This window comes from Corythoichthys intestinalis, chromosome 20, assembly GCF_030265065.1.
Source record: "Corythoichthys intestinalis isolate RoL2023-P3 chromosome 20, ASM3026506v1, whole genome shotgun sequence".
NCBI lineage: Eukaryota > Metazoa > Chordata > Actinopteri > Syngnathiformes > Syngnathidae > Corythoichthys > Corythoichthys intestinalis.
Genome location: NC_080414.1, coordinates 7,956,359 through 7,969,382, shown reverse-complemented (window position 1 = coordinate 7,969,382; position 13,024 = coordinate 7,956,359). Strand labels below are relative to the sequence as shown.

The 13,024-nt window shown below is 39.4% G+C and overlaps 1 protein-coding gene across 5 annotated transcripts in view; it reads left to right on the top strand.

The window, feature by feature from the left end:
* Window positions 1-13,024, top strand: part of sema5a (sema domain, seven thrombospondin repeats (type 1 and type 1-like), transmembrane domain (TM) and short cytoplasmic domain, (semaphorin) 5A) — a 327,060-nt gene that overhangs the window by 241,681 nt on the left and 72,355 nt on the right. For all 5 annotated transcript variants that reach the window (XR_009061597.1, XM_057823814.1, XM_057823813.1 and 2 more), the window contains 2 exons: window positions 1,235-1,442; window positions 7,901-8,018. Coding sequence is in view for 4 of the 5 variants with exons in the window: in XM_057823814.1 (XP_057679797.1) it covers window positions 1,235-1,442; window positions 7,901-8,018 (326 nt within the window). In the remaining variant the exon portion in view is untranslated. The remainder of the gene's footprint in view (window positions 1-1,234; window positions 1,443-7,900; window positions 8,019-13,024) is intronic.

Here is a 13,024-nt window from a genome sequence, read left to right as displayed (position 1 = left end):
GACCAAATGCATGATGGGAAGTGCAACCATGACTGTGCGTAGGGGCACCAATTGATATATCTTCTCTCTCTCTCTCTCTCTCTCTCTCTCTCTCTCTCTATATATATATATATATATATATATATATATATATAAAATATTAGGATTTTTAAGGCTGTCAAACGATTAAAATTTTGAATCGAGTTAATCACAGCTTTAAAATTAATCGCAATTCAAACCATCTATAAAATATGCCATATTTTTGTTTTGTTGGAATGGAAAGATAAGACACAAGACGGATATATACATTCAACATACTGTACATAAGTACTGTATTTGTTTATTATAACAATAAATCAGCACGATGACATTAACATTAATATTCTGTTAAAGCGATCCATGAATATAAAGACTTGTAGCTCTTAAAAGATAAATGTTAGTACTACAAGTTATAGAAATTTTATATTAAAACCCCACTTAATGTTTTCGTTTTAGTAAATGTTGTAAAATTTTCAATCAAAAAATAAACTAGTAGCTCGCCATTGTTGATGTCAATAGTTACACAATGCTCATTGTGCTCAAACCCATAAAATCAGTCGCGTCCAAGCGCCAGCAGAGGGCGACAAAACACAAAAAAACACAAGTAACAAGTAGACATGACACTGCTGTCATTTTAATCTGTTTGAGCGGGGCATGTGCGTTAATTGCGTCAAATATTTTAACGTGATTAATTTTAAAAATTAATTACCGCCCGTTAACGCGATAATTTTGACAGCCCTAATATATAAATATACACTGTATATATATATATATATATATATATATATATATATATATATATATATATATATATATATATATATATATATATATATATACATATACTGTATATATAAAATATGAACTTCCGGTATCAATATCGGATCTGGATCGCATTATTTGACCTTGGTATTACTTGATATCGGATCAAATCCAAAATCACTGGTATCGCCCATCCCTTCTGGGCCCAGGTGCAGTCGCACCCCCACTAAGTCCCGCCCCTGATTCTGAGTATCACTTTTAAAAAACTCTAGAAGTAGAGGGCATGCCTAGAGCACCCTTCTCGCCTTAAGCGCCCTTCTCGCGGGTGTCTCTATGGAAGAAAAACCTAAGTCACCCTCAGTGTAAGTTGTAAATAGTTATCAAAAAGTTTCCTTTCCCCAATTTAAGTGCAACAATGCTTCCATTTGTGACGAAAAACTTTCTCACTCTCTAGATTACGGCACTATCCGAAAAGTGCTCTCCCCTCTGAATCAGTCCACGGGAAACTGCTTATTGGAAGAGATTGAGTTGTTCCCAACCAGGAAGAGGCAGCCCATCCGCAGTCTCCTGATCCTGCACAGCCGAAGCGAGCTCTACGTGGGCGTACGAGACCAGGTCATCAAGATCCCCCTGAAGAGGTGCAGCTACCACAAAAGCAGAGAGTGAGTACATGCGCCAGCAAACATCATTTGTCTCAATGGAAAGCATCCAAAGCAAATGTGCAGTCCTCGGAGAGTTCATCCTCCGTAGGAGGTTCTTATCTGTGAGGGCCAAATCGGTGTAGAGGCTTAGCTGAGAATTTAAAAAGTAAATAAATAAACTTAATGAGGTAGTCGTTCACGGCTGTCCTGTTTTACTGTTGTTTTTTTTCCTCGTAATTGTCATACACATCAGTCATATTAAATTCTTCGGTTAGACTGGCAGTTCGTCAAGTGTAAACCATCATCGCGCACGGTACGAATCGACAACATTCCTTGTCAAGCACACAATAGCCTGTTTTCATGGGAAATAAGGCTGTCATAGCTGTGGCTTTGTGATATCCGCATGCCTTTTTCTCACCTTTTCCCCCCCGTTTTGTTGTTGTCAGGGGAAACGCCATTTGGCGTGCTGCGCGGTACGATTCAATCATGCGTGTTAACGCGTTCTCTCGTTTTCAAGCCCTTTGTTTGAAATGTTTCATAAATTTCCTTCTAATTGCTGAATCAACCTTGTATTTCTTTTTTTCCCTCTGCATTTCCATGACCTTATTCGAAATGTCTGGTAAACAACTTGGATTACATTTCACTGGGGGGTTTCTGTGACTCCAATAGGTCATCATGCTATCACCTTTATGAAGCATATCCGCTGGAATCAAGTCGATACGACTTTGTGAACGTGTTCTTTTATCAGTTGATTGTTGGGCTGATGAACTGTTTGAGCTATACTTGATAAGGTTTGGAGACAGATTTTAATCAGTTAAATCTCAATTAAAACTCTATAGTCCTTCCTTAATCGGGGACGTTTTGTACATTTGTACACGGTACTATTCCAGTATTATGGAGCCCCTAAAGCAGTGGTTCTTAACCTGGGTTCGATCGAACCCCAGGGGTTCGGTGAGTTAGTCTAAGGGGTTCGGCGAAGCTAAAGAAAGGCTGTCAAGTTCAAATATGAATCCCTAGGTCGCTGGTTCAATCCGGCTCGAAGGACAAATTAAATGTCAAGTTCAAATATGAATCCTTAGGTTGACATTTATAAAATTACTCAAAATAAGGAGAGAAGGCACCCAACTTTTGAGAATTTGCGTAAGGAGAACGGGAGGGAACTATACAATTCAATGGCAAACCGCACGCAGGCTATTTTTGGACCGTGACGTCGCATCGTAAAGCCGAAGTGGGACATTATAGACCCGCCCTCCCAGAGACACAACGTAATTAGTGCTACTTTTCTCCGGTAATCTTTCAAAAACGAACATGCCGATCACGCATTGCTTTTTTGGAACTTGTAGAAACGACTCTAGACATTACGACACATGAAGGATGTTTTCTTCATACGTTTCCGGAAACCAAAAACTCGGGAGGAAAAAATGTGAAGACCGAATCAACTTGCGCGGACTTTAACACCAGCTCGGCGAATCCATTCACGTTTCATATGCAGTAAACATTATGTTGGGTTGGCGTGGTCTTTCAGAGGACAAAGAGGTAAGCCATTTTTATATTTTTACCTTATTTTTTTAGTGTAACGTTGTGCTGTACTGCTTCTGTCTGACAATGAATGACCTGAAAAGAATTACAATGGTATCTGACTGCCACTGTTACCGTTTCTGTTATAGATATTTAAAAAAAAAAAAAAAACTTTAGTAAGGGGGAAGTGTAAATAATAGGATTAAGATGTGTTATCAATGAAAAAATTAAAAGTGTTCGTTGGCTGTCACTGAGTAGCATTTGCGATCGCTACACAAAGCTAACTGAATTACCCCCAAGAACGGTAAGAGACGTAGGACAACCAGAGGATATATAAGAAAGACAGGGCTGATGGTAAAGGATAACTTGTTGAAACGGGAGAATGTCATTGTCAGTCGCATCGATAAAAAAGCTAAAGCTATGCTTAGGTCGGCTCGTTTTTTTCGTCTTTTTCAGCCTTCGACACTAAAGCCATCTCTTTAACTGAACATTTTTATGTTCTTCCAGTCAATTTGGCACCAGGCACATCATTTTCGGAGATAATTGGTAGGTTTAGCTCTGTAAACATCTCCTTCGTACACGATTTTCATTCATTTCCTATTAGGGACAAACGGTGGCTTGTCCCTACTTAGCAACAGTAGTTAATGTCATGAATATTAATGAGCGGAAGTGACGTGTTGCTTGCGGCACGCCATTCTAGACTACACTTCAGTTTCCAAGATCATTTACCCCTTCTGTGCCCTTTCTTTTTATTTGGGTTGGGCATATTGCTACATTTGATGCATTTGTCAACAGATCAAATGAGACAGTTTGATTTGTTAATGTCCGCGGTTTATCCTTAAAGTTGACCTGTGGAACATAGGCCAGTTTGAACCGGTCGAAATGACAAGGCAGTTTTATTAAGAGCTAAACATGCGTTTAGCAATCAATCATCAACAACTCAACTTTATTGTAAGCGTTCATTGTTGAAAGCAAATATTTAATAATCATCTAAAAATTCTCTTATCAAACACAGAGCCCTGTTTTCGTACGCTGATTAAATCTAGGCAAAGTGGCTTTTTAGAGCAAGTTTACGACTGGTTTGCTCCTAATTTACTGCCTTAATCCATTTCTTTTAATTACGAGTCCTCGATCCGATAAGAGGAGGAACTGGTTTGCTCAGTGGAAGGTTGACTCGCACTTGGTATGGGGGAATACAATGGACCAATGGGCAACATAGTCTCAAATTTTAACCTGTTTATAAAATATGCTGTCAAAATGAGGGGAATTTTAAATGGGACTTTGCTAGTTTATTAGCTTGCTAGTGTAGCAGTAAGACGTTGAATGGAGTCATGATGCCGTGCTCGGCGGCTCACGTGTCTCTTGTAACTCGCTAGGAACTCTGCTCTAAGTCGGAATGCGCACGGCTGTTAAATATCTGTCACGTGACTGTGACGTACAACATATCCCACACACAAATTCGGTGGGATCACGTCGGGGTCACCAGTGTAGCGGTAAGACGTTGAATGGAGTCTTTTGCCATGCTCGGCAGCTCATGTGTGTCTTGTAACTCGCTAGGAACTCTGCTCTAAGCCAGAATGAGGTTTTGAGGTCACGGTTCGGTTCATTTTCGGTACAGTAAAAAAACAAAATGCAAAATATAAATGTGCTAGTTGTTTATTACACACTTTTGTGCTTTCAACTATAGGAACATTAGCCTATACAAAGCTAGAATTCTGCTCAAAAAGTAGCGGTTATTTAAAGATAATCCAACAGCAATTTGCCTTTCAGACCCCGCGTATTGGTCAGCTTTCTTTCTGAAAGAAAGAAGAAAAAAGAGGCCCTGTGCTAAAGAGAAAAGCAATCCCAATGACAAAGATTTCACTGTGTATTTTACAAATGAAATGCCTCAATGAAACATTTTTCTAATGAACGGTTTTCAAAAGCTTTATCGGTGGATTTTCTCAAGTTAAAGCGCCACACAGAAATGAATACATTTAATTGTGTAAGCAGGATGTGTGTTTTATTCTTATTATTTAATTACAGGTGTTTTAGCTCATTTCAATTTATTTTCTTTAAATGGGCTATTATTTATTTTATTATGTCTTTATATTTTACAAATGTGATGTAGTACTCATTTATATTGTATATTTATGTTGTATAACTTTAGTTCCGATGTGAATATTAGTTCCTACTTGTTTTGTTGTGGTAGGAGTGTTTTGTATTGAACACGAGGCCGTGTTGGTTATTATTATAGCAGAGACAGCAGTAAATCAACAAAGACAAGTCAACTGTGCCCCGATTTACCACTCGAGATCTGATGGACTCAAAGAGTAGGTTATGATTGCATATTAGTTTGAAAATCGACCAGATCCACCGTATTATTACACGAGTGACTTCCAGTCCGATCCTAGCTAGTAGTATTGACGCAGGAGGGCCGCGTCTCACGTCAAATAATAAACTCTGCCGTTTTTTTCGAGTGTGTCGCATTGAGCCGTTTCTGGGACGCGTCAAACACGCGGCGGCACTGCGACTGGTGTGCATTGGCTGATTGACTCCAACACCCGTGTTTCACTGCGTTCTCGCAGCTGCCACGTTGTCGCGCCGTTACGTTCCTGGACTGTCCTACCGTGTTGGTCCTCATTCTAGTAGAGAAGATGGAGTAAATCTACACAAAGAAACTGTAACCCGATCGACTCACAGCCTGGAAAAGTAAGGGTTATATTACGTCAGAAACTCGTTCGGTACGCGTCCGTTCCGAACCGACTACCCTGTACCGAAACGGTTCAATACTATTGTTAGGGCCCAAGTACACCAGATGCATGATCGTTGCGGTTCCGATCCGGTTCGGTGTTGACTGCGGGCCACGCAGTACGTCAAAAACAGGCAAATCATACTGGCTGCGCACGGCTGCGGTCCGCCAACTCCGTTCCCTCGTGAGCGCTCGCGTGATCGCGCGCTATCATGTGCCATTTAAAACAACGAAAAACACACAGAGTTTATACTCATCATAGAAGCAGAGAGAGGGAGCACATTTTTTCTTTGCATATTGATATTTACGTTATGTCTGTCTCTTAATTCCAGATTGACTGCATCATTGTGGAGGGTAGGGGGGCGGGGCCCTATTATGCCCTTGGTGTCGGTGGGTTTATATCTTTTTGCACATTTGAAATTTATGGCACATAACATCTCATAGAGCTGTTATAAACAACTGTTAAATAATGTGTAATATTTATAAAATGGATAGCGAATTATATACTACACAACTAAAAAACAGCATACTTGGAATTGGTGTCTCAACACTGCAAATTCCTGTGCCCAGCGCAAACTGTTGTTTTTTTCTATGAAGAGTCAAGTGAAATGTAGGAAAGAAAAACATTTTGAATAGACCACCAGGTCGAAACTTGTGGGTGTCTCTTTATTCTCTTTCGTACTTTTCCCCCTCGACTCTGTATTCAAACCGACATTGTGTGTGCGCCGGGCAGGAGAATTTCTGCAGTGGAACCACTTCCAGATACGCTGCTTTTTTTTTCTTCGCTCAAAGTTGTCAGCACGTCGTGTGTTTGATATCATTGCCAGAAAAACACACATAATCGGACAGCTTCGCTTTTAATGCTGTCCTGATAATAACAATCTGCTGCATCGTATATTACTTTGTGACTTTCCAGTTTCCACCTCCATGATGAAACATTCTTCGTCCATGTTTGTTGGTGTTTAAACCTTGATTAGGCACCTGGGCTTTTGACATCAGGCCCAGCTCCGCCCATTTTGTCGGATGCGTATCCGGCAAAAATAGAAAATAGCCTATACCATCCGGCGGGCTGCGGCATGCCGGAGATAGTCCGCAGTCAATCCGGAGCACTGACGCGGCCGGTATACGTTGAACAATAGGATATAATGGGAACGGATTGGCTCCAGCGCTATTTTTTACCGGACTCTGACCGGAACCGCAACGATCATGCATCTGGTGTACTTGGGCCCCTTACATATACCGTTAAACCCTTAGTTTCTATTAATTATGACCACTGTCAATGCGTGGCTAACATGTCTTACATACAGGCTTTAACATAACATAGCGCTGTGGAGTGATGAGGGTGTAAAATAAAAACTTAATAATGCTAACTATCAATTTTAGCTCAGTAGTCATTGCTGGATAAAACACCAAGTAGCACTGGTCCCTAAAGTGCTCCAATAGAGCCTGTATCATACATTTATTTTGAACACTGCAATAACTCAAAATCCTATCAGGACTTACAGTTTAGACTAACTTAAAACTTAACTAGAACTTAAAAATAGCTTGACACAAATAGAAATTCAATTGAAACACGTGGGAAAAAAATCCTAACTTTTAAGTGATGTGTGTTATCAAGCGTAATGGCATTTTTAGGTAAGAAATAATATATACTGTATATATATACAGTATTTTTTTTTTTTTTTATAAGATCTAAAAGTTTTTTGAGTGAAAGCAGTGAATTAGTCTTTTTTTTTTTTTTTAATTCTAGTTACATCTGAGATGCAATTGTTGGCTGTTTTCAACAATGTACATCGAAAAAAAGACATTTATTGACTGAAAATGGTTCAATATTAGATGAAATGTCTTGTTTTCTCATGTTTATTTATTCTTGCTCTTCACTTAAAAATATGTTTTATCCGATGAATCGATTAATAAATTTTCAGTCGTTTTCTCGATTACTAAAATATTCGATAGCTGCAGCCCTAGATTGGATGTCTACTAATGATAACTCATTCCAATTCACAGCACAAGCTTGTTTTTCTGTTTGTTAGTTGTTTGTAGAATATCCTGCAATGATTTCCTGACCAATGTATCGATAAACGTTGTATCGCTACATCGTCAGATCATCGTTATCGTGAGCTTTGTATCGCAAATCGTATCGTATCGTGAGGTACCAAGAGGTTCCCACTCCTAATATTGACTTTGAGGGTCGTAAGGTGTCCTTACATTCAATCTTTTCCATTGACAGAGCCTGTGTTGGTGCTAGAGACCCTTACTGTGGTTGGGACCTGCTCTTGAAGAAGTGCACCACCCTAGAAGAAAGCGCCAGAATGAGCGAATGGGAGCAGAGTATTACAAAGTGCCCTGTGAGTAGCCATCGAATTACTTACCGCTGTCGTGCTATGTTTGGAGAAAGTCATTAACAAATCTCTAGTAGAATCCAAAATTAACATTTGGGCTGTTGTTGCTCTGAATTGATTTAGCTGAGCAGCATGTCTCCCTGGGGCATTCCCACCTCGAGCCGTTTCGACATTCGACCAACTCAACCTTTCGGGAATGTACTTTATATCAGCTAAATATTTCCAGCGCAGCTCTGTCTCTTGGGAAATATGCTGTGTGTCAATTTTAATATCACGGGAGGCTTCTATGTGTTGTCTCCCTGTTCAAATGCAGGTTGTCAGCCTCTCAAATGTGCCTTAAGGCAAGAATGCACACAATCTGGCACGTTATGGCAAGAGCGCCTTTATTATACCCAACGAAGCTGCTCGACCGACTTGAATAGTATTTTACAATAGCCCCTTGATACACTTCCTCATAGACCCCGTGCATATAAAATGAGTGTATTTTGCATAAAACCTGTGGCACATTTTTATCCCTTAACATGGAAATAAGTCACTTGAATGAAGGTCTATTCTGCAAGTGTTGTTTAATAATCAGTATGCGCGTTCAGCTGCCGTTAATGATAAAAACGGCTTGATATACATACATAGTTTTCTGCACACGTAAACAACTACATCTGCATAAACCAGGTAGGATAAATTCAAAAGATTTGTATGGTAGACTGCAGGCAAATTTGTCACATGAGCAGAAAATGTTTGCTTACATTTGCAGTCAGATATAAAATGATAGCGCTACTGTAATTAAAAACACTGACATTTGGAACCCAGGGACTTAATCCACCTCTTAATACTACGTAACAATCAATCAAAGCTACGATTATGCATCGCAGTATACCAGCATGCAGCAATTGTGCCATGTATACCATCCAGAAATGCTGATAATGCAATGTTTTAACGAGGAGTGTTACGAGATATCGAAAATGTGATATATCCCGATACTTTGTAGCCCAAAAGGGTAACAATATGCTCCCACTTAGAATCGATGTATCGTTTTAAAACGGTGTCACTGTTTAGTTGTTTTGTAGAGTATCCTAGAAAGATTTCCTAACCCATGTATCGATTATTGTTATTATCGTGAGCCTTGTATCGCAAATCGTGAGGAAGTTTCCCACTCCTAGTATTAACCTGTCAATGCTTTAAAGTGCCTGTGACAACATAAACGAAATGTGAATTAAAATCCTATTTTGAGACTATTCGGCTATATGCAACAATTTGGAATCCTGCCTCCAAAGTGGAAGAATTCGATTGCGGTGGATTGAGGGGGGCTTGCTCCGCATGCATATCAAAGTCCCCCGCGGCGTGAGATCGCGCCGATAACGTCAGCACTCGTACACGTCACATTGGGCGTGCGCAGCAGTGCTACTAAACATTAAAATCAGCAAATATGGCGGGATGTCGACTTTAATTTACTGTTTTAATAATATTTTTATATTAAATATGTTGAATATTTCCATTTTTGTGCCTTTTTGAACAAAAGAAAAATGCCATTGCTTCGAGTGGTCGGGCATATTTTTTTCCGGGTTGAGGAGCTCGGTGGGTTCCAAGTGCATCATTTCCTGTCGCCTTGTAAATCTGCGCTGCCCCCTAGGGCTTGGAATGGATATTACATCGTTTTCATGCGGAATTGTGACATTTTTCGAATGGAGACGGGCCCATATAAATGCAAATTTAAAATTTTTCGTATTCTCAGAGAGTCACCATGTAAACGGCACCTTAGTCTTTTAATCTGCCGTTTAGCCCCGCCTGTCATTATCGTGCTCTAGGATCCCCAGCTAGCATAAGCGGATTTTAAGGGGGGGGGGGGGGGGGCCTGGTGGCCGAAAAGTGTCATTGCATGAAATTGACTTTCCTATATACTGTATATATATAAGTTGTAAAGCAATAAAACTGCAACAAAAATGAATGAAATGAACAAAAAATTTTTTTTTATAAATGGTCAAAATTATTTTTCGAACAGATCATGTGACTAGCACCTAAGACGGTCATTTACTTTGAATATAATTTTCAAAAAAAAGAAAATTAGGGGAGGGCAATTTTATTTTTCAAATGATTTCTTTTTTATTTGATTGAAAATATTTTTGGGGATTGAAGCAACTTTTTTTGCGATTCAATGATTTAGACACAAATGTCCTACCCATAATATGGCCCAAACACAAAAAGGATTGCTTCAATCAAATAAACCTTTTTCAATGAAATATGAAGTGTTCAAATGCAAATTTTTCAATCTCAAATATTTTTTTCACATTCAAAAACGTTTTCTATGATTGAAATTTTTTTTTTTCTTTTTTTTTTTTTTTTTTTTGATTGAAGTGATTTTTCTTTTTGAAAACATAGATTTTTTTTAATCAACTTATTTTTTAATTGAATAATAAAGACAAAAACGTCCTAGCCAAAATGTGGCCCAAACACAAATCAACATTACTTTAATCAAAAAAGTTGATTCAATCCCCCAAAAATTCAAAGAAAAATAGCTTTCACATGCATTTTTTTTTCTTTCAAATTTATTTTTGCACTCACATTTTTTTTTCTTTTATTGAAGCGACTTTTTTTGATTGAAAATATATATTTTGATTGAAGCAACTTTTTATTTATTGAATAATAAAGACACAAATCCACCTCCATATGGCTCCACCCAGGGGATACAATTTTTGACTGGGGTAGCTGCATTGGCACAACACCGGCGGGCATACCATATTCAATGGTTGACGATCTTGGCGAAAAGTATTGCCTAAGCAGCCTGATTTAGAATTCCCCTCAAGAATTATGGGAAACAAAAAACGCTCATTGTCAACATATTATTATAACTATTCTTGTAAGTTAATTTTACTGCTGACACTGTGTTTCGGGGTTATCAACATGTTGTGCCCTCCCTGCCCCAAAAGTCAAACTCCGCCTATGCCAGCTGGAGGATGACGTGGGCTGGGTCACGATTTCATCTGATTTAGAATTCAGCCCATTGAGGGGGAATTATTCAGAACGAGGAAAATGTGACAAACAGCAAAATGTCATGATTTCAATCTCTCTACTCCAATATTTTTACAGGATATTCTTTTCATCTTCGCATTTTCCCCAATTGCTAAATAAATAATATGGTCATGACAAATAACTGTCTTGTGCTAAATGGAATATGAAATATTCAAAATGCATTTATTCAGTACGACATGGCAAAATTACTCGATAATGGTCAAAACTGTTGACTTCTTGCACCTCACGAGTGATACTTTATGCCACCGGAGTTAGTCCGGCTTTTGTCATTTCCCTGCCCCGGCTTCGGAGACGGAGGAAAGAGCGTAAACAAAACAGGAGGCGTGACAGCTAGCCGACATGCTAACCCGAACCGAGCTGCGTTTCGAAGTCTTATTCTCACCTTTCGAAGCAAAAAAATCACACAAAACTACCCCGGATCATATCACACGGCAGTGGGGCTGTCGACTGTCTTCACCGATCGGCACCACCCCCCGGCGGCGAACAAGTTACAGCTCCTCGTTCCCCTACTGCGGGCAGGAGAGCTCATTTGCCGGGAAAGCAGCTGGAGAATGACGGCTGGACAAACCGGCCAACATCGGAGGAGCGCGTAGCTGCCAGAGCCTAACCTGATGATAGTGGTCTATTGCCGGGCACACGAAGAGGGCAGAGGGGGCTGGAAGTCTGGACGATATAGAGAACCGCACAAGCATAAGCCGAGTATAGCTCTCTCCCGACGAACCCACGAAGAGGACCGAGGGGGATGTGCGACAAGCCACCGGTCGTCGGCCGAGTGGCATTCTCGGTAGACAAGTAGCATTGTTAGCCACAAAATGCAAGCTACCTCCGTATTAAAACCTGTGCCATGATCCCAGTATTTGACATAATACAAAATACAATGTTTACTCATTTCCTCGTAACTCCAATGGTCCCAGAGTTGTCGGACTTTTCTCGGGGTGAACGGGAACTTTTTGAAACCCAAAAAGGCTCAAACGCCTCTCCCTGGTGCAGCAACAAAACCCTGCAGCTAGGCCTGTCGCGATAACAAATTTTAGTGTGCGATCATAAATTATTGCGATATGCGATATAATTGCGCCCCCTCCCATTTTTTTTAAACCAATTTACAATAACACAGTGAGAATACAGTATGTATTAATAGATCAAGTACACCCATTTAAAAGAGATAAATATTTACTCATAAATTCAAAAATACTTTTAAAGAAATCACAACTAAAAACAATAGACCATGCCTCTTAAGTAAAAAACAACAATATTGATACCGCACAGAAACACAGAATAAATTGTGTTTAAAAAAAAAAAAATTGCACTTAATAACTTAAGCATTTAGGCAAATGAAAACTTTTCCCGTCATGGCTTCTGCAATGGTGTTCCATAGGGATGCAACGGTACAGTTAAATCACGGTTCGATACGATTTTTTATATGGGCGACACGATTTTCGATCCGATTCAATACATTTAATGCTCTGTTAAAAAAAAATAACAATTATATTTTTTGTTTTCGTTGTTGTTGTTTTTTTTTCCTAACAAGCAAAAATTAAATTGCCATCATATAAACATGCATTTTAGTGCATAATATTTATGTGCTTACTTCTTACTGATCTGAAAATTTTTGTATAAAAGTGCTGAGAACAATCTTTACTGTTTGTAAAGTGAGGCAGGGCACACTGTTGATTGCTACAGCTCTCTTAGCAGCTAGGTTTACTACATGAGCAAGACATACTATTTGTGGTCCGAATCCATCTGTCACGTGCTGAATTAACAATATTTGCAACATTATCTATAGTCACTGGTATGGATTGATTTGGCCTTCTTAAGTTCCCTTCAGCCATGACAGTTTAGAATTCATCGATGTAGTATATGGACTACGTGTCCCATAATCACTCTGGGCTCACGTAGCCAATGGCATGGTTTGCCATTTCATGATATCTAGTGTGTGCGCGCATTAAAAAAGTTAGCAAGCGCCGCTGAAGTCACGTCTGCTCATTACT